Source organism: Macaca thibetana, chromosome 8 (assembly GCF_024542745.1).
Source record: "Macaca thibetana thibetana isolate TM-01 chromosome 8, ASM2454274v1, whole genome shotgun sequence".
Classification (NCBI taxonomy): Eukaryota; Metazoa; Chordata; class Mammalia; order Primates; family Cercopithecidae; genus Macaca; species Macaca thibetana.
The window spans coordinates 58,273,812-58,301,108 of NC_065585.1; the positions used below are offsets into that span (position 1 = coordinate 58,273,812).

Here is a 27,297-nt window from a genome sequence, read left to right on the forward strand (position 1 = left end):
ATTGCACTTGGTTTAAAAACAGAGAAGACACAGCTGAGATGAAATTTATGAACTGAATGACAGAGTAATTGATTTTAAAAATATTTTTATCTCAATATCTTTAAAATTGTATACATTTTATTTTACATCAATGTGATAAGAAAACATTTTGTCTTAGTTTATTTTTCTTACACTCAATGATGTCTTAGATTTGATGAAGTTCAGTAAGTCAGAAGAAATTATCTATTAAACATATGGCAAAAATAGCAATTACTTTTGCACCAAACTAATAGAATGGAGCACAAAGGGACAAAACAAAGTGAAAAATAAAGAAGGAAAGTAACTAACCTATAATTTTATTTTATTTTATTTTATTTATTTATTTATTTATTTTGAAACGGAGTCTCGCTCTGTCACCCAGGCTGGAGTGCAGTGGCTTGATCTCGGCTCACGGCAACCTCTGCCTCCCGGGTTCAAGCGATTCTCCTGCCTCTGCCTCCCAAGTAGCTGGGACTACAGGCATGTGCCACCACGCCTGGCTAATTTTTTTGTATTTTTAGTAGAGACAGTGTTTCACCGTGTTAGCCAGGATGGTCTCAATCTCCTGACCTCGCGATTCCCCTGCCTCAGCCGCCCAAAGTGCTGGGATTACAGGCGTGAGCCACTGCGCCCAGCCTAGAATTTTTTTTCTTTTTTTTTTTAATGAGAAGAACCAAAAAAGAAAATAGAACAGAGCAGGGGCAATACTAGAATTGATATGGTTGGAAATTTTCCGGAAATTATGAAAAATACTGTATGAGTTATCCATTGTTGCATAACAAAACACAGTGACTAAAACAGTGAACATTTACTATTTTGGAAAGATAAGATCAGGAAGCCAGAGGTGACTTAGCTGGGTGGTTCTAGCTCAGAGCCCGTTATGAGGTTTCAGGCAAGATAGTGGCTGGGGCTGCAGTCATCTGAAGCATGACTGGGCTGCGGGATCTGCTTCCTAGGTCACTGGCATGGCTGTTGACAGGAGGTTTCAATTCATCATCACATGGCCTCTCAGGGGGGCTGCTCACAACATGGCAACCAACTTGCCCAGAGAAAATGATCCAAGAGAGCAGGAGTAAGATAAACAGAGGAGCCAAGACCTAATCTCAGAAGTGATTCTGTCATATTCTATTGATTGCCCAAACCAGCCCTTGTAAATGGCAGAGGGAAGTGCCTAAAGGTGTGAACTCCAAGAGGCAGGGATCACTGGGAACCATTTGGAGGCTCTCTGTCACAGACACCAAGTCACAGATTTACAAAACCCAACAAATCGCAGGATAACCGAATCTAAGAATATGGGGGACTTGAACAACATGATTAACAAAATTGATCTCATATATATATATATATAATTGTATTCAACAAATAAACATCTGCTTACATAGTGCATATGATTCCATTTACATAATGTTCGAACACAGCAAAATTCTTATTTATAAATGCATGTATGAGTGGTAAAACTACCAAGAAAAAGTCAGACAGGGATTATGATAAAAGTCAGGACAGTGGTCACTCCTGGTAAAATGGGGTGAAATGGTGGGGGAGTAAATGGTTGTCTGGAAGGGACAAATAAGAGCAAGTTCTTCTGGGGTGCTGTTGACATTTATTTGTTGACCTTGTTAGTGGTTTCAGATCTTTAAACTTATTTGTCAGGTTGAAAATTTGTTTTATGCATTTAAATATATTACACACATATATATTACAGTTTACATTAAAGAAGACAAAGAAAGATTGAGGCTAAGAAAATAGAAATGACTTACAAAGATCAATGGCATTAACTTATTGAACTAGGACCATAACCTACGCATTCTAATTCCCAAACTCTTTCCTGTGCTTTTTCCTAAAGTCAAATCATTAAATTCTTCCCCCTAAAATCAAACTTGTTCTAGCAATCCCTGTCAGTTATTTTGCACAAAGTAGTCAAGTGGAAAACATGGTTAACTTCCCCTTGTTTTGCTTGAAGCAATTATTGAAATTCATAGTACAAGTAAAGCAATTCCCCCTAGATACCAAGGAGAGGACCGTGTGAAGGCAATTACCTGGCCTTTAATACTGGACTGTCATCCCTCTCATGTATTCATGCCAACTTCCTTCTATTTCCCAGACCTATCTACACTCACAAAGCCAAAGTACCAAATTAAAACATGATCAAACCAAATTAAAACAAGATCAAATAGTCTACCCAATTGAAATACTGATTAAAGTTAGTCTTTTAACTACAAATTAACTCCTAACTTAAAGACATACAAACAGTTAAGATAATCTGGCAGCACAAAAATCAGACTGAGGGGCAGAAAATTAATAGAGCAGAAGGTGACAATTTTCTATCTTTCTATAAAGCATAACACTACAATGAAATGAAGCAGGTTGTGTGAATAAAGCTGTTGGTCTAATTATACTGAATGATTTTTGTCTATAATATTAAAAATGGCTATATATGGAATTCTATCTGAGAATTATTATATGATTAAATTCAAATCCTGGCTCTCTTCCTTTGTCTTTGTAGATGATTCTTTCTTTTATTATAACTAGAGTTTTAAATGTTCTTTTATTAGGTCATTTGAAAAAAAACAATCATTGTAGAAGTATAATTAATTAATAATTAGTAATCTTATGTCACCTTAAGTTAATCATGCAGGGATGGCAAATCTGGAGACTGAGGCCACAACTCCTCTCCTTCCATACACAGGACAGATGTCACTGGTCTATCACATCTCATTGCTCTGAACCAGAGCTGTCCCAGAATCCTTCTTAACCACCATCCATCTATCAGAGTGAGCACAGGAGTGAAAACCCACTAAATGACTATTCAAACCATTTCTTAAAGAATATGCAATGCATAATAATGTGTTGAGATACAGAATGCTACTTTACTAAAATACTACACTATAAGAATGTAGAGAATAAAGCAGAAGCTTTGGAAACTTAAAGTCCTGGGTATGAATCATGGCTCTGTCATTCATTAGCAAACCTCACCTCCTCTTTAAAAGAGGAAGGATTATTGTTATCTCACTGAGTTTTTGTAAAGAAAAAAAAAAAAAAAAAGAATCTTTTAAAGTTTGGATACATAGTAAGGGTTCATTAATGATGACTATTACTCTTATCATTGTGGAAAGGGCACAAGTTTTGAATCAGACAGACCTAACTTCAGTTCCTGGCTCTCTTCCTTTGCTGTGATTTTAAATAAGTTATTCTCTCACTCCTAGTCTGTTTCCTCAAAGGCAAAATAAAGACAATAATAACTGCCTTCACAGGTTGTTTTGTAAGAATCAGTGCTAATGTAGAAAAATTTCCTAGACATCTGTCAAACCTTGTCCAATGATAGTTCTTATGTTTCTTTTAATATTGCTGTCATTATTCTTCCCTCTCTTCCTACTACATATATATAACATATATAACATGTATAACATATATAACATATATATATATGAATTGAGAAAATATGTGCCAAATGATTGAAATGGGAAGAGAATAGAACCTGGAGGCTTTTCAGTATCTACAATCTATATTTCCATATTGTTTGAAATTTCTATTGTGGGGGAGGAGGGATAGCATTCGGAGATATACCTAATGTAAATGACAAGTTAATGGGTGCAGCACACCAACATGGCACATGTATACATATGTAACAAACCTGCATGTTGTGCACATGTACCCTAGAACTTACAGTATAATAATAATAATGATAATAAAATGCTGATAAAAAAAGAAAAATTTCTGGCTCTTGGTTCATAGCTAAAATTAAATGCAGTATTATTTACTATGTATAAAGAATTTTTCAAATATTGATTCAATCATAATAAAATAAAGCTCTAATTGATGGGATACAGGTATAATCTTATAACATCATTTTATAGTTTTCATGTTACATTTTTTCTCTCTCTAGGAATCTGAATTATACACATGCTATCTGCTAGGTATTGTTGGCAGCCATTTCTGTCATGTAGATTGAGAAGCGAAAGAAAGAAAAATTTACCAGATGAGAATTAGAGAAGATAGAAGCCTTTAAGTCACCCAGCGGCAAGATAGCACTCTCCCTGGGATCCATGAGTCACTCCTATATCCCTTTAATACATTCCCCCTTTTGGTTAATCTAGTTTGAACTGGGATTATCTTATCTGAAATAAAAAGAACCTTAATTAACGTAAGAATGGGAAAAGTTTCCAATATGCCCAAAATAGGTTTATCTCCAGTTTGCAAAAATTTTCTGAAAACTTACTCAATCCAGCTAGTCTTCTCTTTTTTTAAGCTAAAACCGTTACAAATTCTATAGCACAGTTTGATGCCATTACTTAGCTACCTCTTTACAAATTACCTTGCCTAGAAGTTCCTATTAAAAAGTGTTTTCAGAAAAAAAATAACACCTTTAGGAAAGTAAATACATAAAGTAAATCCTTCAATGGAAATGTTTATATAGGTTACCAAAAAAATTCTATTAAATGTTTCCCTTCCCTCCAAAGACAGAGTCTACCTTTCTAATTTTGAACATTTGAGCACATGACTTGCTTTGGCAAAATGAAATATTAACAAAAGTGCTGTAAAAGACATGAAAAGAACATGGATATAGAGGCTTGATTTCTTGCTGCATGTGATACCCTGAGCCCACCATGTAAAAGAACCCAAGCCAGCTGGAGAGTGCCAGGCCACATGAAAGAGAATCAGAAAGCCAGGTCCAAAGCCTGACAACGACTCGTCTGTGAGCAGTGTTGCCCTAAACTGACCAGCTGCCAGTCCCAGCTGACCTGCCTGCTGGCCACGAATGCACAAGAGAACCCAGAGATTAGCCAAGCTGATCCACAGAATTGTTAGATAAATTAAATGATTGTGCTTTTGAGGTACTAAGTGTTAAGGTGATTTTTTAAAATAAAAAAATAAATAACTAACTCAGAGATTTAAGCTGTTTCCCTTAATTTGACCAAACAGAAAGCAAACGAAATTTACTCTACAAAAAAACAAATTCTGGAGGATAAACTAAGATTTATACAAATTCAACTCAGTCTCTTAGAATTTATAGTCATCTTTCTCTTGCCTGCAATGCTCCCAATAGCCCTATACAAGTGAGTTTCTCTCTACTTCCCTTGTCAATATGAGTCTTCCACCCAAGTTTCTACTCAGCACTCAAGAATCAGTTTCTGGAAGCCTTCTGAAACACCATGCAACAAATAAATAAATTGTGCCATATTTTGTGCTAGCCATGTGCAGTATACATATCTGTCTTATAGTTTTAATATAATTATGTATCTATACCTACTCTTTCACTCCCCACCTCCACTGGGATGTGAACTTCTCAAGTCCAGGACTCTATCTGATTAATTCAGACACAGAATAATGTCTAGCAGTAGAAAGCAATTAAAATAAATACTTTAGTGCTCACACTACTTTATTGAATTGTAATTAATATGCAACAAAATGCATAAATCTTAAATGTAGACTTCACTGAATTTTGACAAACATAATACACCCATTTTATCATCACTCAGATCAACATATAGAACATTTCTGCCACCCCAGGAAGTTCATTCCTGCTTCTTTCTGCTCAGTGTTCCCCCCAGAGCCTCAACTCCATCCCATCATGTAAAGGCAACTTGTATTCTCATTTTTATCAGCAAAGATGAGTTTTATCTATTCTTTTACTTCATATAATGAAATCATTAAGAGTATATTATATCATGTCTGGCTTCTTTCTCACAATAAAATGTCTTAAAGATGTATTCCTGTTGTTGCATGTATCTGTTGTCTGTTCCTTTTGATTGTTTCAAGATACTTCTTTGTATAAACAGACCACAATTTTAACTATTTTCATGATGATGAACATTTGTATTATTTCCATTTTGGAACTAATTATTTATAAAATCTACTCTGAACATACATCTTTATGTGGACCTAAGCATTCATTTATCTTGGGTATGTTTCTAGGAGTGGGATTGCTAAGCAACAGAATAGCCGTGTGTTTTACTGTATTAGAAACTGCCAGTCTCTGAAAGTGGCTGTAAGATTTACATTCCCATTTGTATAGCAATTCTGGTGGGTAGTTAGTGATATCTCGTGGTTTCAATATGTGTTTGTAGAATAAGCTTGAGTTCCTCTATAATAAATACTAAGCAAATGCTTGATGAAAATGATGTTAAAATAATATCCTGATGTATCATAACAACAAAGTTTAACAAGACAACCTTCTTGTTAATCAGTTAGTTATATACATGCAAATGGACCACAATAATTTATTTTTAGTGTTCCTGCTATAAGGTGTTCAATATGTGCTAATTTTTGTTTTTAACCTATTATTCATAATCATGATTAAAATTCTATTATCAAGCATTTTCAAAGTTGTAGATCAGTATCACAAACATAGCGTTTCATTAAGTATCAAGAGATTTAATTACAGAGGGAGTATACTATAAAGGAGACATGCCTATCTCTTTTATGTAAGGGAAAAGACTACAGTTTATATAAGTTGTGAGTTGCCAAATTTACAGTTAATTAATGCTTAGACTGGCTCTTTATGAAACATTCTCTAATATGAAGTCCTCTATTTTCACTGCTAGGTCAAGTTTCTCCTTCTAGTGACTCATATTATGTTTCAACTTTAATCCAAATAAAAAATATATTAAGTATTAAAATGCTAAGAAGAGAAAGTGAGCTCATTGTTATAGATTTCCATAATAACATACACAAGTTTCTTCCTGGGACATTACCTAGAGATCAAGGGATGAACGAGTTGATAGTCATAAACCCTTAGTTACCAGTATCCTGTAAAATCACAAATAGACATAACAGAAACGTTGCATAAATTGAATTACATAATTGGTTATACCCTATGAAAAGTATGAGGTAAATAAATTTAAAAAATATATTATAAATTAATTATAGTAATTGAGCTCAGGTATTATAGGCCCCACAAGAAGATTAACTTAAAAATTTGTTATAAAGATTTACTATAATCATCAAAATTCTCTGCATTTATCTCCTTAGGTAGGTTCGGTCTACAACCAATAGGAAAAATGTCAATTATTTTAGAATTATACATAGTTTCAAGTGGAGGCTATTTTCACTGAATATTCAGATTAAAGTATGCTTCAGGTTAAAACACATTTGCAAATGTTAGATATAATTAAGTAACTAATTAGGATGCTTTTAAACTCCTTTTCATTAATACACTTATTTAACAGGACATATCATTTGCCTACATATTAAAAGGCACTGACTGCAAGGGCTGAAAATGGACGGATGATATTCCCTCCATCTTGATGCTTATATTGTTCATCAACATGCCTATATCCTCCGCTAAACTGTGACCTCTTGAAAAACAGGGTGTCTCCATGGAATACTATGCAGCCATAAAAAAAAGATGAGTTCATGTCCTTTGTAAGGACATGGATGAAGCTGGAAACCATCATCCTAAGCAAACTAACACAGGAACAGAAAACCAAACACCACATATTCTCTTTCGTAAGTGGGAGATGAACAATGAGAACACATGGACACAGGGAGCGGAGCATCACACACCAGGGCCTGTTGTGCAAGTGGCAGGATAGGGGAGGAAGAGCATCAGGACAAATATCTAATGCATGCAAGGCTTAAAACCTAGATGAAGGGTTGATGGGTGCAGCAAACCACCATGGCACATGTATACCTATGTAACAAACCTGCACGGGTTCTGCACATGTATCCTGGAACTTAAAGTAAAAAAAAAAAAAAAAAAAAAAAAAAGAAAAGAAAAGTATTACCCAACATAATCAATTTGGAGAAGTAAAGCAAAAGTGAATTTGTAAATTTCTTTATATAATTCTGATTTCTCCCTGTATTTACAGAAAACCCACGAGAAAAGTTATTATACGTTCCATTAAATTTTAAAATTAAAAAAATGAAAAACAGGTTGTCTCAATTTTTATATCTCTGATGCTCAATAGATAGGTTTTCAAAAGCAATAGAGCTTTGACATTAGAGTTTCAGCTTTGCTGTTTATTCGTTGTGTAACTGCGCAAATTACTTAATTCCCTTAAGTTTTAATTTTTATATCTGCATATTGAGGGTAATAATAAAATCTGAGAAGGTATTAAGTGAAATAACATATGTAATGTGTCTGGCCTTCAATATAATTGATTATTATGTTTACTGAATCGTTTAATACTAAATAAATGCATCCATAAATCAACAAATAAACACAAGAATAATATGTGGCAATACATAATAAATGTCATAGGAGTAACGGAAGCAATGTTTAAAACTTATTGGCCTCCAAACTAAACTGTAGGTATTAGAAAGCCAGTGTGGGACCTACCTGAGACTATTTCAAAAATGTAATTCATCTTTTTAGAAATATTACTTTGACACAATATATAAAATAGATGATGTCATCCTGTGGAAAGAGAGGCTGGTACTTTTTAAAACTGTCATGAAAGACAGGAAAAGACAGAGGATCCATTCCAGATTGAAAGACACTAAAGAGGCGTAGCAGTCAAATAAAATAGAGTCAGTATTCCATTTCATTTGTGATACAATGCTTCTATATCCATGGGTTCTGTATCTGCAGATTCAACCAACCATGGATTGAAAATATTCTAAAAAATAAAAATAAAAAATAACAATACAACAATAAAAATAATACATTTTTAAATGCAGTATAACAACTACTTACATAGCATTTACATTGTAGCAGGTATTATAAGCAATCTAAAGATGATTTAATAAAAAAAAGATGATTTAAAGTATGTGGAAGAGTGTACACAGGTTATACGCAAGTAATACAGCATTTTTTATAAGAAGCTTGAGCATTCATGATTTTAGTATCTGCAGGGGTCCTGGAACCAGTCCCCTGTGGATACCAAGGAACAGAAGAACTTATCTTATATTGGATCCTAGATCAGAAAGGAAAAGGGAACATTTTTGAGACAGTTGGCAAAATCTAAACAAAGTCTGTGGATTGCATGGTAGTGTTATATCAATGTTGATTTCCTGATTTGGGGGTTGAATGATGATTATATCACACTGGAATACTTGAGAGTGATGGGACATCATGTTTGCAACCTGCTCTCAGATGGTTCAGGAAAAGATTGATGATAATTGGTATATAAAAAGAGAGTGAGAGGGAGTGCACAAATACAGTAAAATGTAAAATGTTATCAAACTAGAAAATCCTGATGAAGCAGATACTGATTGTAGTATTCTTGCAACTTTCTCATAAATTTTAAACTACTTCAAAGGATAGGCATACTTCATTTTATTGTGCTTCACAGACATCTTGTATAAATGGAAGATGTGTTGAGCAAGTCTATGGGCACTGTTTTTCCAACGGTATGTGCTAACTTTGTGTCTCTGTGTCACATTTTGGTAATTCTCTCAATATTTCAAACTTTCATTGTTATTATATTTGTGATGGTAATCATGATAAGCAATCTTTGATGTAACTAATTTAATTATTTTAGGCTGCCACAAACTATGCCCATATAAGATGATGAACTTAATTGTTAAATGTGTGTGTTCTGACTGTTCCACTAACTTGCCATTTCCCATCTCTCTCCCTTTCCTCGTGCCTCCCTATTCCCTGAGATGCAACAATATTGGTGAATTAATAACCCTGTGATGGCCTCTACATATTCAAGTGAATGCAAAGTCACATGTCTCTCACTTAAAATCAAAACCTAGAAATGATTAAGCTCTGTAAGGAAGGCATATCAAAAGCCAAGAAAGGAGGAAAGCTAGGTGTCTTGCATCAGTTTGCCAAGTTCTGAATGCAAAAGAAAAATTATGGAAGGAAATTAAAAGTGTCACTCTAATGAACACACAATGATAAGAAAGCAAAACAGACTTACTCTTGATATGAAAAAGGTTTCAGTGGTTTGAATATATCAAACCAGTCACAGTATTCCCTTAAACCAAAGTCTAATACAGATTAAAGCCCTAACTCTCCACAATGCTATGAAGGCTGAGAGAGGTGAGGAAGCCGCAGAAGAAAAGTTTGAAGCTAACAGAACTTGGTTCATGTGGTTTAAGGGAAAAAAGCCATCTCCATACCACAAAAATGCAAGGTGCAGCTGCAATTGCTGATGTAGAAGCTGCGTCATGTTATCTAGAAGATCTAGTTGAGATCACTGATTAAATTGGCCACACTAAACAACAGATTTTCAGTGATGACAAAACAGTCTTCTACTGGAAGAAGATGTCATCTAGGACTTTCATAGATAAAGAGCAGAAATCAATGCCTGGCTTCAAAGTTTCAAAGAACAGGCTGACTCTCTTATTAAGGGCTAATGCTGCTGGTAACTTTCTGTTGAGACCAGTGCTCATTCACCACTCCAAAAATCCTAGGGCCCTTAAGAATGATGTTAAATCTACTATGCCTGTGATCTACAAATGGAACAACAAAGCCTGAATGACAGCACATCTGTTTACAGCATGGTTTCCTGAATATTTGAAGCTTACGTTGAGACCTACTGATCAGAAAAAAAAAAAAAAAAAAAAGATCTCTTTCAAAATATTACTGCTCATTGACAATGCACCTGGTCGCTTAAGAGCTCTGACAGACCTATACAAGGAGATGAATATTGTTTTCATGTCTCCTAACACAGCAGTCATTCTGCAATCCATGCATAGATCAAGGCGTAATTTCAACATTCAAGTCTCATTATTTAAGAAATACATTTATAAGGCTATAGCTGCCATAGATAGTGATTCCTCTGATGGATCTAAGCAAAGTAAATTGGAAATCTTCTGGAAAGGATTCACCATTCTGAATGCTAATCAGAACATGAGAGGTCAAAATATCAACATAATAGGAATTTGAAAGAAGTTGATCGCAGCCCTCACGGATGACTAAGAAATTCAAGACAGTGCAGGAAATAACAGCAGATGGGTGGAATTAGCAAGAGAACTAGAATTAGAAGTGGATCCTGAAGATGTGACTGAATTGCTGCAATCTCATGATAACATTTGAACAGATAAGGAATTGCTTCTTATAGATGAGAAAATAATAATAATAATAACAACAATGGTTACTTGAGATGGAAACTACTCCTGGTGAAGATGCTGTGGATATTGTTGAAATGACAACAAAGGGTTAAAAATATGATACAAATTTAGTTGAGAAAGCAGCAGCAGGGTGTGAAAGGATTGTCTCCAATTTCGAAAGAAGTTCTAATATGAAGTAAAATGCCATCAAACAGCATTGCATGCTACAGAAAAATCTTTTGTGGAAGGAAGAGTCAGTTGATGAGGAGAACTCCATTGCTATCTTATTTTAAGAAATTGCCACAGTCCCCCAACCTTCAACAACAGCTGCCCTGGTCAGTCCCCAGCCATGAACATTAAGGCTGCTCTCTACCAGCAAAAAGATTATGACTTGCAGAAGGCTCAGTGATTGGTACCATTTTTTATCAACAGTTTTTTGTTTTTTGTTTTGTTTTGTTTTGTTTTGTTTTGAGATGGAGTCTTGTTCTGTCGTCCAGGGTGGAGTACAGTGGCGCGATCCCGGAGTGCGGTGGCGCGATCTCTGCTCACTACAACCTCCACCTCCCAGGTTCAAGTGATTCTCCTGCCGCAGCCTCCCGAGTAGCTGGGACTGCAGGCGCATGCCACCATACCCAGCTAATTTTTTGTATTTTTAGTAGAGACGGGGTCAACCAAGTATTTTTTAACTAAGATATGTACATTGGTTTTGTTTAGACATAATGCCATTGCACACTTACTAGACTATAGTATAGTGTAAACATAACTTTGATATGCACTGGGACTAAAAAATTCATGTGACTCACTTTTTTGCCATGTTTTCTTTATTGTGGTGGTCTGGAACTGAACTTGAAGTATCTCTGAGGTATGCTTGCAATTTTTTTTTAAATTTCTAACAAGTGCATCAGTAGGTTCAACCTGACATTTATACATCAATTTCAGAACTTGTACTCAATGAAACCAGTGACTTCCTCCCATTACAGAAAAATATGGACAACATTGCTCAAACAAGTGCTCTGCTGGATTCCTCATTGCCTCTCAGGGGTAGGCTTCTACCTTTTCCCACACATATGGGCTAGCCATCTGGATTCCATATGCATTTCTCAGGCTTCCTCTGGTCAACCCAGAAGTTATTACAATAGTGCAGCATTCTCTAGGTGTTTAAATATGGTGGTGAAAATGGGTATAAAGAAGAAGGGATAAGGAGCTGAAGTTTTGTAAAGGAAGAATCAAAGAAACAAGTACCAAATTCATATAATAAAGGTAAGGGAGAGAATTAAACAAATGATCATGTCATGAACAAAAAAGAAGCTGCTAGATTGGTAGTAAGGAAGATACATTTATTTTTAAACAGGTTGATTTTAAAGTGATTACAAGACATTCTGAATTAAATTTCCAGTAGGAACCATAAGGCTGAAACTCAAGGATAAAATAGATTCTGACTTCTAAATAAAAAACTAATAATCACCCTCAAAATCTTTAAATTGCTAAATATTATATTCATCTCTCAAATTTAAGGCACCAATAAAGTTTTACCATTGGTAAATTTGAAATTTCAAATTGTCAAAAAGGAATAACATCTTTGTGTTGGGTCAAGGATTAACATATTTAAAACATATATTGGCTTTTATTACTGAGGTAACCAACAGCTATTATTCATAAACCAACAACCACTTTCAATAACAGATGGATGTATTTTTTGTTAGAACTAAGAATATTCTGGTATAGCTCAAAAATTCCCACAACATTAGATTCAGATCATTGATAAATTTAGAATACAGAAAAAAAATGCAGTTAAAAGCAGCTTAGCTAGAAAGCTAATTGTATATAGACAATCTTCTTTCCAAATGGCACGATTAATCTCCTTACATAACAGTAGATCATGACGTTCAATTAGCTGAAGTGCTTTCAGTTAGTTCACTAAGTAATAAAAAATAAATAAATAAGCAATGATAGTCCATAATTGGAACCAAGTACTGAAATAGGCTAATCAACTTTGTTAAAAAAAAAAAAAATGTAAAAGAATGAGGAAACTTCATAGTTACCCCATCCATATTCACAGAACAAATTCGTCATGGCCTGATTACTGTTTATAAAATACTAACATAAGGATTTTTTTCAAAACATTTATTCTATTAGTCACAGACTAAACCAATATAGCATTCATTAGACACAGATGCCACTAGTTATTAACAATTTCCTGAAGGCATTTTTACCCTTAATATCTGTTACATTCACTGCTCGTGAATTTTAATTATAAGTTAAAAGCAATGCAAATATTATAATCAAAGAAACAACATTTCTACCTATTGCAATACCATATTTAAAATCACTTTGGTTTCAGAAATTTTTAAGTTGCATCATCTAGTCATATTACACCTGCAGATGACTGAAAAAAATTCTAAATACTCTAAATTTGTCATCACATAAAATCACACTGGCAAATATCTCTAAATAATGCCATACATATTTTATGAGGGAAAACTTCCTCTAAGTATCAGTTGCTATAATTCCACTTTGTAAGATCATTAGTTAATGTCATCAACTCAAGAAAAATAAATATATTCAGAAATGTTCTTTGAATATTTATTTTTTGAATGCAAAGTTAATGTTTTGCTAATCCTACAATAATTAAAAGAACATAAAATCAGTGCTATCAGTCTCTTTTGAAACTGATGTGGTCTACATCGTATATATAAAGAAAATTGTATATTTTTCTTGTTTATTGTTAATATTCAACAGTAGTTTAACAAGTCTTTGTTATGTATCTATTATATTTAGCGCACTGTGCTGGCCACATAAACTGCTAACTATTATAATACCTTAATTCACTGGATATTGTTTCTAATGTCTGGACCTTTCAACATCTGCCCGGAATAGCTCTCATCTTTTGAAACCTGTCATGAGCATTAGCTCCTCCGCGGAGCTACTCTCCATTTTACAGTCCATTCACACAAAGGTAGACTTGGTCACCTGCTCTTCTCTGCTTAGGTAGCATGGCTCACACACTGCCATTATGGAAGTTGTCTTGCGATTGTCTATAAACCTTCCATCTTTCAGTCTCAAAAGGTGAGTGTGTGCAGGCAGATGCCATATTTTGGTCATCTCTGTATACCCCACAGCAGCTAGCCAAGCACCTAACACACACTAAGAACCCAAATGTTCACCACCCAATAAAATTACATGCTTTAATATACAAAGTATTTTAAGTTTTAGTGCTTCCAAAAACACAATTTGTTTTATTCAATTAATTGGCAAATATTTGTTGAGAATTTAACTTATAGCAGGTAATTTTTGTCTGTCATCTTATTCATTGGCTTGTGTAATCTAGCTTGTTATTCTAGCTTCCATTTTGCAGATGAGCACCTAAACCTTGTTCGCAGGTAACCAGACATTGCTAGTAACTTTCTTCTCTAAAGTCTTATAATTTTTTTTTAAAAAAGCTCATAATTTACTCACCTGTTTTCCTGCCTTATTAAGTATATTCAGTGTAATTTTTCAGGACTTGGTCAGTGTTCAGGTTTCTTACCAGGTTATTATCTTCTCCTAAAAATACACAGCCCCGACCCTGAGATGGGAGAAGACTTCTGGGAGCTTCCCTTCAATTACTGTTTTAGGTCATCTACTGTAAACCAGCTATTCCCCTTATACTCAGTGGTTGCTCTTCCCTTATTGAAATAATATTCAGACTGTTAGAACTTAATTTGGAAAGATCTTGGAAAATTGCCTCAATGTTTCTTTCTAGTAGGCATAGGGGAAAATATAACCTTAGTTGGTTTTATAACCTTAATTTGTTTCCAGTAATTTGCCAGATAAAAACAAGTCTTCAACCTGTGAACCCATCCAGAAGCAGAGGAGACTGTGATTTGAGAATTACCAGAAGAAAGTCCTCCTCCTTCAAAATTACCCACAGTGGGAATGTCTGAAATTCCATCATTAAAGATTCCCTCAAAGAAAGATCGCATTTCCCAAAACTGACTCCTATTAAGTGAAAACTTTATTACAGATCCTATCTGAATAATTCATAAGAATAATACTTAAATATGTTCAAACCTGAAACTAGATATAATCTTCATTTGCTTATAATTTTATAGAACCATAAAGCTAAAACTTATTTGAAATTTTAACATAAAACTTAAAAATCCATAACATTAAAACAATGTCTATATGATGGCTAATGCTCTGCTGAAAATAAAATTACTAGTCACAATAAGAATATGGAACTGTTTGCTAATGATAATAATCTTCTTGTCTTAGCATGGCTTTATTACCATCTGACTTATATTTTATATGTTATATTCCTATGTGCCATTTGTATACTATCTATGGTATCTAAGACACCATTTGTTGTAAAATATACCATTATTTGATGCATGCTTCTCTTAGCCTATCCCAACCTCAGCCTGCAATGACTACTAATAAAAAACAATGAGGCTATAACATTTGCATTCTTCCAGAAAGATTTTTTCCCCTTCTTCTTACCTACTGCATCTACCACAGAGAATCTCTTTACCATTAATCCAGAACTAAGAGATTGTCTATACCATCTTCTTCTTGTTATTTTTTCAACAAACTTTCACCGAGTACCTAGACTATGTCAAGCACTGAACTGGGCACAGGAATCTGAGGGTGGCCAAAGCATAGTGTCTGCCTGCAGGAGCTTATGCTCCAATAGAGAAAACAGGCCTGGACATGGCTGGACATACACTACTTCACCAACATGGCAACTTGGTACAAAAAAAATTAAATTGTTATTGATGAAATTCTAATAAGCCATTTCACCCAGAATAAGTAACTCTCCTTCTTCCCTTGTCTTCTTGCTGATTAGAAGCGCTCTTCTGTGGAAGACCACAAATCACAGATTTTAAAATCAGAAGAAAACAAACATTATTTTTTCCCAACCTAGTTATTTCCAGGTTAAGGCAAGAGATTTACCTTAGTCAACAGAGTTACTAAAGTGAAAAAGAATGATACAAAATGCATGTCCTTCAGTCCAGAATTCTTTCTAGTTGTCCATTTTCCAAACTTTAAGTCCTCTGATCTAGACAAAATGAAAGTAGTCATTTACAATTTTAATGCCCATGTTAATGCCACTCTATTGTCAAAAATCAGGTTGTTGGAGGCATTTTAAATCATTTTAAAGGTGCTTGAATTATTTAAAAATATCTCTATCCCATTTATTCTGACCTGTGATAAACCTAAAGGGTTAAATTGTCAAAAGATACTACCCAGAACCACAGATCTTACCTAGTACCAAACTTTGTTAATACAAGCCACCATCAGGAATAAACAAAACATTCATTTTGGGAAAAACCCCAAATCTTCAGACACAGCATCCAAAACAGACCATTTTCTCCTGTAGTCGGCACATTTTGGTTTTGCATTGACAAGTAATTTTTGAGAATTGTCTGCAAAAACATTTCTCACAAAAGGAAGGCAGTTTGGTTTGGGGACATCTTCGTTCCACATTCTCTTACAGAGCTTACATGGCACCTCTCTCTCCATTCTCCAGTCAGCCTGCTAAATTCCAGGCTTACTTACAACAAGCAATCTAGACAGACCAGAAATGTCCTGCTAAAAAAACATTTCATAAATAGGGACTCCCTGGTATCTTTCCACTGATAAATACTATGAGATTTATAAGAAAGTCTGGTGAGGTCATTTTTTCCTCTGCGGGTCTTAGGAAGGGAAAAAATTAGTCACAGGCTGGCTGTTAATACCTTCCCTTCTTTTGGCTCAGCTTCTATGCTTATATCCGAGGTTCAAAATGTAATCAATTATAGGATTACAGGATTATCTGAAAAGTTCCTAAAATGGCCCCATACATATTTGATAATCTATTCAGAAGTATTTCTGAAGCAATAATGGAACAAAAACACCCCCCACCATTTTTTAACAAAAATAAATAGCTTTGTGTTTCCAGGCCATATAAGTCAAATGATGTATTCAATTATGTTATTTATTAAGTAAGTTTATTTTTGATAAAATGGTTAAATCTAAAATTAAAACTTCTAATTTATTTTAAAAATCCATAAGGGAACTACAATTTTGGTAATACGAAATCTAAATTAAAATGCTTTCTTCATAAATACATAAATACTTTCTTTTTTTTTTTTCTTCATAAATACGTAAAGGTTTTTTTCTGTATTAACTGTAATAAATGTATCTTAAAATACATAACTAGCATCTCAAGGAAATTTCCAGATTGCAAAAATACAGAGGGCAAGAAGTATTTGATGGGTTGACTTAGGCTGCCCTGGGTGTGGGTATGTGCTTTGTTGCATAAAGGCTTTGGTTTTAATTTGAAACTGCAGAAGATAAGTGCTTTCATTAAAAACAAAACCAAAAACAGAACCCCTTTTAAAAAAAACGTGCATCTTTGGTGCACTAAAAATCTCATCCAACAGCATAGAACATCAACAAAGTTTGTCTGGGCTCTGGGTAGAAGGGAAGAAAAGTTCTCTTTAACAATTCTTAGTCTTGTACCTATATCTCACACAAGTTTGGGGTCAAATTTACACACACACACACACACAGAGGGAGAGTAGAATAAGCAGATTTTTTGTTTGTTTGTTTAGCCATGTGGAAATCAACCACCAGAAGAACAGAGGAAGATAACTTAAAAATAGTGACCTAACATTGAAGGACCAGAGAAGGAGATTTTGAGGAGTGAATGATTTGCTTCATATCATAAGCCCTCGTGGATGTTTTTTTTAATCATTTCCATATTACTTTGCATAAAGTTAGATAGATAAAGATAGGTAAGTGGGTAATTAGAAGGAAAAAAAAGAAAGAAACCAATGTGTTGTGTGATCACAGTTAAATCATTCAAATCAGCTATGAAGCTGTGTTTAATCCTCTACTTCTAAATTATTCACAAGATCATTCTGACTCTCTAAAGTTCATAAACACAGTGCAAATCACCCAAGCAGAAGTAATTTGCTGCTTTTAAGCCAAAGCCCTGACTAGCTAAGGAGTTGCCTGTGGGAATTAACCAGAACAAAATCCTGATTAAACAACTAATTGGCTTGTCTACTAAAGAAAAAGAAAAGGAAAACAAAGTACATTTCTCTACCTTAAGGCACAGTCATAAATACAGAGGGTTTTCAGAACTACCTCAGAGAAGATGTTTAAATCGCTGACAAAAGTCAACAAGGTAAAGCCTATAGGAGAGAACAATGAGAATGAACAAAGTTCTCATCAGAATGAACAAGACTCTCATCCAAGTAATCAGTCTCAGCAAACCACAGCACAGGTATGTTCTCTACATTCCTATGTGAGCCTTGATTTTCATCATTTCTTATCTAGTAATAGCATTTAATCACTGCTACGATATATGATTGCTTAGTAGTTTTACCTGGCACCATCTGGTAGATGTACTGTGTCAGGCTTATCTTCATTAATTTATATATTCTGTATGTATTTGTTCATAAAAAGAATAATAAATGTTTAGGAGACTATACTAGGATTTGAAAAAGCCAAGTGAGGCTTCTTATTGCTGATTTTCACTTCTACCATCATCCAAAATGAAATCACCTCTCAAATATTAAATTGGTTACTTGATTGAGTTTCAACAAAGAACATCAAGTATCCTGGTCTTCATAAACCACACGTTAACAATAAATTCTCTAGAGCAACAGGAAATCTACTGGCTCTCAGTTGAAAACGATTTTACCACTCAAAGGACATTTGGCAAATCTGGGGACACTTTCAGTTGTCATAGCTCTGGGATGGGGATGTTACTGGCATCTAGTGGGTAAAGTCTGCAGATGCTGCTAAACATCCTATCATGTACAGGACAGCCCTCCACAACTTAGAATTATACACTACACAATTTTAATACTGCCAAGGTGGAGGAACTTGACTTTAAACAAGTCTTTTCACAAGTTCTAAATATATTTATCTGCAAAATGTATATGATAATTTCTGCTTTGTTGTGAGAACTAGAGACAGTAATATATAAAGCACATGGTAGGTACTCTGCAAGTGGTCATTATTAATAAGAATTTGTGTTTCTGTGACAGGTTTAAGTCCAAAGTGATCATTACAAGAGCAATATTTGCTTAGAACTATCTAGAGAATAATTTTCATGAATTACTCACTAGAATTATCTAAAAAAGCTACAGAAGATTTTTAGAGCAGTATTTTCCTGTCTGAAAGGGCTGGATGAGAGATGTCAAGTACAAGCAGGAGTGCTCCTCAGGGACTAGGGGAGCATGGTCCAATGGTTCGGGTTTAAATGAGCCCAGAGGATAGACAACACTGAGATTATTTAATATTGGCAGTGGAAAACCCGCCTTCCTTTTCTGATTAATGTTGACTGCTTTGCAGTAGAGAGGAGATGAGGAGGATTGTGTTAGGATTGCTTCGTGAGAGTGCCCTTGACTTCTTTCTAATTCTTATGTCAAACTAAATTCTTATGTCATACTAAAAGTTATTTATATGTTGAAGAACTTGTATAATGTCACAAATATTGAGCTGGTACTTCCCTTCAGCTAGTCTTGCTGTGTTTTGCTCTGGGAAAGTCACTACATTCATCTTTAACCCTTGCCTACTGTGATTATTTTCCAAAGGAACACATAAAAGCAGCTATAGCTAATATATTATTCTCTTCGAGAACATTGTAGCTAACAGCAATTACTATGTGCCAAGCAAGGTGCTAAGCCCTTTTCTAGCGCTGCTGTATTTAATCCTCACAACAGTCACAGGTCCTATTACAATTTGCTCCTTACACATAGCTAGCAAATGGCAGAGCCTGGATTGGAACCAAGTCCTATCTGACTTGAGCACCTGAGAGCTAAATCACTAGGCTATACTGCTTCAAACCAGGAGGGATATTAGTTGAGTCAACCTTTCAGATACTTTGCTTGCATGATAAAGGGATGTTAGAGAGAAGGGGAAAAAAGAACAGAAACTTCTGAAAGAGTTGTCCTTCCTTTCAAAACAGGAATACTGGAGAAGTACTTAGATTAGGCAGAGGTAGAGCACCCATTGGGTATATCCCACACCATTCCAACAGCCATAATTTGTGGATATTAATCATGAAGTCTACTGGCATCACATTAGATTTTTTTTTTTTTTTTTTTGAGACAGAGTCTCATTTTGTTGACCAGGCTGGAGTGCAGTGGTGCGATGTTGACTAACTGCAACCTCTGTGTCCTGGGTTAAAATGATTCTCCTCCCTCAGCCTCCCGAGGCTGGGATTACAGGCGCATACCACCACACCCAGCTCATTTTTTGTATTTTTAGTAGAGATGGGGTTTCACCATGTTGGCCAGGTTGGTCTCAAACTCTTGACATCAGGAATTCTGCCCACCTTGGACTCGCAAAGTGTTGGGATTACACGCGTGAGCCATGGCGCTTGGCCACCTTTTATCTTAAAAGTCATGTCTGGGGAATTATTTGCATCTGTTCTTTCCAAGAACATGTGGGTATGGGAAAAAATAATTTATCTCCGATTTCAAATATGCTAAATGTTAAAAATGACAGAAAGTTAAAATCCCGTTTTCTTTCATGGAATTTGACCTTTCAAAATGGCATTTAAACAATAAACCTCTGAACTATGAATAAATGATCAGAGTCTTCTAAGAAAATATCTAGGAATAAATATATCAATGTATATTTTTTTAAGGGGTCATTTAAAGAGCGAATTTACAAACCAAAATGTCATGGGTTATTCCCACCTATCAATAAACAGTAATTCAAGAACTGCAAATCAGTCTAACCCAAACTCTCTCTTACCCCAGAAGAAGACACTGTTCACATAAATCTACATTTGTACACACATAAAGACTATGATGGAAATGTTTATGAATAACAACATAATGATGCAAAAGGACTTGATTAAAGTCAGAAGGCTTCTTCACCGTTTATAAATTGTTCTGGACTTATACCTTTCTAGCTAGGTTCATATAAACTGGCCACTCAATCAATTTCATATTCAATAACATAATAATATTTAATAATAGCTGCCTCGCTATTATTATACCATATTAACATATACAGTTATTGTGAGGCTTAAGCGAAAATCAGCCAATTAATTCATTTTTTAGTTTAAAATGCTTCTGTGACATACACGGCTTATAAATAATGTCAGAACTCCATAGCAGGCACACAAGACTCTCAGTGTCCTTCTGGTCCCTGCCTACTCTCAAGCCTCATCTACTCACCCTTTGTCCCATCCAACTGCTCCCACTGGAGTCTCTCCCCCCACCTATGTACAGTCACGCCTTTGGCTTTTGCTAAACCTGCATCATCTGCCTGGAATGTTTTCTAAGACCTCTCCATGTGGAAAACAAAAATCTTATCTTTATAAAGTCAAGAGTCACTATCTTTGGAAGAGCTTCCTTTCTTTCCTTTCTACTCCAATAGAATTGACCACTTCCTGTTTATGCCCTATCCTTATCCTCTACAGACATTGATTCGTCACCTGCATTTTCTTGCACTTAACATTTTTGTGTGTTTGTTTCCCCTTCTAGACTGTGCATAGCTTAGGAGTCAATCTTTATGATCTAACCTCATATCTTGTTTCACTCTGCCCCCGTAGGAACATCCTGAGGCACACACTAGCCATGTCCGATGCGACATGACGGCATTTCAAAGGAAAGCTTAGATGATCAGACAAATGATGAGGTAGAAGCACAAGAAATCATGGAGAGAAGAAAGGGAGTTTTGTGTGAATGGCACCAAACCGCCTTCTCTCCACTATTTTAAGTTCTGCCATGAAAGACCTAGACCAATGCTAGGCCTGTGGCAAGTAAAGACCAGAATTGAAGAACTGTGAGCAAGAGAAACACAAAATCCACCCTGAAAAAACCAGAGGGCTCCTGTGACTAACAAGCTGTGGAGGCTGAGGTTGATTATTCAATAGTAGGCCACGAATGCCCATTTTAAATGCATGAATCATTTTTAGTGCATCATAAACAGTCAATTTTAATGATCCAATTAACAATTGAGTGGAAAATGGTGTTACATTTTACATTCAACTTCATTTTCATGTAAATTCATCACATACAATCTCTATGTTTTTTCTCAAAGGAACAAAACAAAGGTGAAGAGAAATCTCTCAAAACCAACTCGACTCCAGTCACGTCTGAAGAGCCACACACCAACATACAAGGTCAGAATGCAGTCTGCCAAAAAAAAAAAAAAAAAAAAAAGTGAAATACGTATTTATCTGAAATGTATTGTCTGTTGAAATATTTGTCCTTGACTAGGTGAATTATCTAGGGTTATCTGCAGTTATTTGAAGATCTGAATATTTACAAAAACTTTATATTCTCAATCAGTAACTCATTTGTCCACGCAATAGATGCATTTTCATTACCTGACATGTGCCAGCCACTGTTCCCTGGGCTGGAGGTGCAGTGATGAGCAACACGAGCAGAGTCTGAGGTTACATAGAGCTTGTAGTCTAAAGAAACACATCACAGATAAGTAAGCACATTGTGAACGATGCAATTTCAGACACTGATAAGCAATATAAAGACATTAAAATGAATGTGGATTGAATACATTTAAAGGTTTAGCATTCACACCTCTGCTCCCTCCTGCTAAACTCTTTCCAATAGAAGGCTCATATACTTCTAAGGCTGCCACACTTGTTTCTAAATCCATATCAGGTCAATTTCTTTTTTAAGACTGTCAATATTTTTCATCTCACCACTAGATGTACACGACGGTATTTTCTGCTGCATTACAAAGAAAACATGTCTAAAACTAAATTCCTTATGTTCTCTTGCAAATACGCTCCCTCTCCTGATTTACTTCTACCCCTGGTACTATCATTCTTTCAGCCTCCTAAGCTCAAAACCTCACTCAGATTTTATTCCTTTATCTAGGATGTCCTATAAAGAAAATTAGTCACCAAATCTCCTTTCATAAGGACCCTGAAACCCACTTCCTTTTTTTTTTTTTTTTTTGAGATGGGGTCTCACTCTGTCTCCCAGGCTGGAGTGCAGTGGTGCAATCTCGGCTCACTGCAAGCTCCGCCTCCTGGGTTCAGGCCATTCTCCTGCCTCAGCCTCCCGAGTAGCTGGGACTACAGGTGCATGCCACCACGCCCGGCTAATTTTTTTTTTTTTTTTTTTTTTTAGTAGAGATGGGTTTCACCACGTTAGCCAGGATGGTCTCGATCTCCTGACCTCGTGATCCTCCCGCCTTGGCCTCCCAAAGTGCTGGGATTACAGGCGTGAGCCACCGCGCCTGGCCCACTTCCTTTCTTTCCAATCTCAGCAATACCATCTTGGCTGGGGCCCTTATTAGTAGGTCATGTATGCACTACCCCCAGGCTAAGTGGCTACTTTTGTTTAGAACTCTATTTCACCCATCTCTCCCTTGTTACCCAGCCCAAACACTGTTAGCAGATTATTTTCCATTAACCACCACTTTGATCTCAACTTTTGCTCAAGAAGCTTAAGTGTTTGTATATTGCCTGCAAGACAAAATCTAAATTCCTCCACCTGACTTTGTAGAACTTAATGTGATCTATTCCCAGCGCCCCTCTCTAGACCTCTCCTACTTCTCTCCTACTTCCAGTAGGAACACTACCCCCTAACCAAAAAATACAAAAAAATACAAAATGAAAGGGAAATCGCTAGAACAGAATATATTTTGTTAAATAATAAAAATAAAAATTTTGCCATAAAACTAGCACAAACGTTTTGCTTTTCATCTGTTCAACAAAGTCTGTGTATGATGATTGTTAATGACTTCCTATTTGTACTAAAACAAATATTTGAACTGAAGCACAATTGAGCTTTTACTAGCCCAAATGTCTCATCTTTAAGGAACAAAAATAAGAAATACACAAAAATTACAAGCAAGATTATAAATTTAAAAACAAATCACAAGAAATGTTTCAAATACATAAATCGCTGTCAAGGAATATCCCCACAATCAAAGTACTGAGGCCACTATCCTAAGCAAACTAACATAGGAATAGAAAACTAAATACCTCATGTTTTCACTTTTGGGAGCTAAACATTGAGTACACATGTAAAGATGGGAACAGCAGACACCAGGATCTACTTGAAGGTGGATTGGAGGAGGGTGAGGATGGAAAAACTACCTATACGGTATCATGCTTATTCCCTGGATGATGAAATAATCTGTATACCAAACCCCCATGACACAAAATTTACCCATGTGATAAACCTGCACATGGGCCGGGCGCAGTGGCTCACGCCTGTAATCCTAGCACTTTGGGAGGCTGAGGTGGGCGGATCAAGAGGTCAGGAGATCGAGACCATCCTGGCTAATGCAGTAAAACCCCGTCTCCACTGAAAATACAAAAATTAGCTGGGTGTGATGGCAGGAACCTGTAGTCCCAGCTACTCAGGAGGCTGAGGCAGAAGAATGGTGTGAACCCGTGAGGCGGAGCTTGCAGTGAGCCAAGATGGTGCCACTGCTCTCCAGCCTGGGTGACAGAGCGAGACTCCATCTCAAAAAAATAAATAAATAAATAAAATAAATAAATAAAAAATAAACCTGCACATGTACTCCTGAACCTAAAAGGATTTGTTACATTTTCAATTTTTAAATAATACAAAATTCCAGTACCATCTTACTTTAATTTGGAAATGCTACATTAAACCTGTTGTGTAATAAAGAAAAATTTTTAAAAAAAGGATTGCTCTAAACAAATGGCCCCACTCCCATACTTACTTGTTTCTATTTAGGAGAAAAGGAAAGAACCTATATGAAGAAAATAACTGAATTTTACAGAGATATGCAGAATAAACTTACATAACTGGAGAGAAATATGTGTCCACTTGGGAGGATATTATAAAGATATTGATTTTTTTCTTAAATTAATTTATATTTATACTTGTTACAGCCTACTCTCTACCTTACAGTAATAATTTTTTTAAAAAAAGGGGAAGAAAATTCACTTTAGTTTTCTTGACTTTATTTACTTATTTTGAAAAACACCTCTGTGTTTTCACTATGCAGATTAGAATGCAGGGAATACATGTTCTTGCACAGACCAGGTGTTTTTGCCACTATCTTTCTTCTGTACTTTTATCTCTGCCACAAAGATAAGAAAACAGTATCTTCCAAATAGAAAATCAGCATTGACTTATTCGAGGAGAGAGGGGGAAACAAATAAATGTTCTACAATACATTTTTCAACATGAAAGCAATATAATCATACTTCCTAGCTGATGACTAAAGCTAGACTGTTCAACTGCTAGATTATCTTATTTAAAATATTTAGGATAATGTGTCATTGAAAGAGGAAATCACTTAATAAGCCTAAAACTCTGTCTGACCCAAACTCACATATATAAAACTTCCACAAATAGTAAGAATCATAAACAAAGAGGATATTGTAAAAAATGTAATCTTGCCTTTTTTTATCAGTAATTGAAGACGATTATTGAATCTTCAAATTTGTTTAAAAGGAGAAGACTCTTGTAGATTATACAACAATCTTGAAGGCATACTCCAAAATGTGATTAAGAAATGGAAGTACCAAGGAAGAGAAAAACATTCTGATAATTCAAACTACAATTCTTTTTTTCTGAGTTACTTTGTAATAATAATGGTTTAAATCTACAGTTCTTTGCACAGAAAAATACAACCTTAATTGGCATAAAACCAAGGATTACACCTTTGAAAAGACAAGTTTATTCTTATCTTTGTTGTACTTTTTTCAAAGTGTATTTGTAAGCTTAAATTTTTCATAGCTGGTAATAAAAACTCTTTTGTGGAAGTTTCATTTAACAGAGGAGCTATTTGAGTAGAAGGAAAAAGTAGTTTCATTTAAATCTGCAGACTTAGCACGTCTCCAAAGACTTTAATAGGAATAACAGTTATATTTAAGATATTTTGTCTTGGAAAAGCAAAATTATTAGTGTTTAAAGATAGCCTCTGATATGTGCTTGGTATTTTTGTGTTCACTTCAAAACATGCAGGTGCAATGTCATAAAATCTGCAGATGTTGATTTCTGATTATAGAACTCTTATCTTCTGCAGAGCATGGTTTAATTTATATCTGCCATGGAAATGAAGAATGCAACATATTTTGGATTCAAATAAAGATAACTTGCTAAGGTCATCTTTTGATTATAATCATCTTCCTTAGGCATCTACTTCACTTATATTACATTAAATGCTTCTTTAAATAAATGTCTCGGTCCCAGTAGAGGATATGTAAGTAATTTACCTAGTGGTTTATGGTACTTTTAAGTGATATATTATTTGTGTAGAAATGGGTCAAAGTTGAGTTCCCATTGCTAGTATGGTGTGGTAAGCCGATGAATGGCTATCCAAAGTCATCTACACCATCATCTCTAAAATCTATGAATTTGTTAGCTTACATTGAAGAAAATTGCTAATGTTACTAAGGATCTTGCAATAGGAAGATTATCCCAGATTATTCAGCTAACCCCAGTGTAATCAAGGGCTCCTTATAAGAGTTGAAGCAGGAGAGTCAAAGGCAGGAGATGGGACAATGAAAGCAGAGGTGGATTGATGCTCTCTGGAGGTGGAGGAAGGGACCAGGACCCAAGGAATGCTATGACCTTTAGAAGCTGGAAAAGACAAGGAAAGGATTGTCTCCTGAAGCTTCCAGGAGGAACACAGCCTTTCAGACATGTTTTAGACTTCTGACTTTCAGAACCGTAAGACAACTGACTGTGTTGTTTTAAACCATTAACTTTATGGTGATTGATTACAGCAGCAATGGAAAACTATAATACATACTGTTTTAAGATAATTCCAACTTGAAATATAAAATGCAACCATTTTTCTCCTGGCTAACACGGTGAAACCCCGTCTCTATTAAAAATACAAAAAATTAGCCGGGCGTGGTGGTGGGCACCTGTAGTCCCAGCTACTCGGGAGGCTGAGGCAGGAGAATGGCATGAACCCAGGAGGCAGAGCTTGCAGTGAGCCGAGATTGTGCCACTGCATTTCAGCCTGGGTGACAAAGTGAGGCTCCGTCTCAAAAAAAAAAAAAGCAACCATGTTTAAAATGAAATTGAGTTTTCCTACAATCATGTGAATTCATAGTACAGGCAGTATACTTATACAAAAAAAAAAAAAGAGCATTTGAGAATTTGACATCCCCGAATTCAAATCATAACTCTGCTACTTTCTAGCTCTTTAGTTGAGGCATTTAACATCTTTGAGTGCATTTTGCTCATGTATAAAATAAGGACAACACTGTTATCAGTGTTGGGTTGTGAGTGAGAATTATATTAGTTAATATATGTAAAGCATTTAGCACGGAGGTCAGTAAATCCCAACCCTGATAGAAGCCAGATAGCATAAATGAGGAGCATTCATGCCCTGTCTGAAAAGGTCAGAAGCTACTCAGCTCTGCTAGTCACT

The 27,297-nt window shown here is 35.5% G+C and overlaps 1 protein-coding gene across 1 annotated transcript in view; it reads left to right on the plus strand.

The window, feature by feature from the left end:
* Nucleotides 1-17,961: 17,961 nt before the first annotated feature.
* CNGB3 (cyclic nucleotide gated channel subunit beta 3) overlaps nt 17,962-27,297 on the plus strand; it is a 158,658-nt gene continuing 149,322 nt past the window's right edge. The window contains exons 1-2 of the mRNA XM_050801220.1: nt 17,962-18,214; nt 21,997-22,078. Of these exons, the coding sequence (XP_050657177.1) occupies nt 18,086-18,214; nt 21,997-22,078 (211 nt within the window). The 5' untranslated portion in view covers nt 17,962-18,085. The remainder of the gene's footprint in view (nt 18,215-21,996; nt 22,079-27,297) is intronic.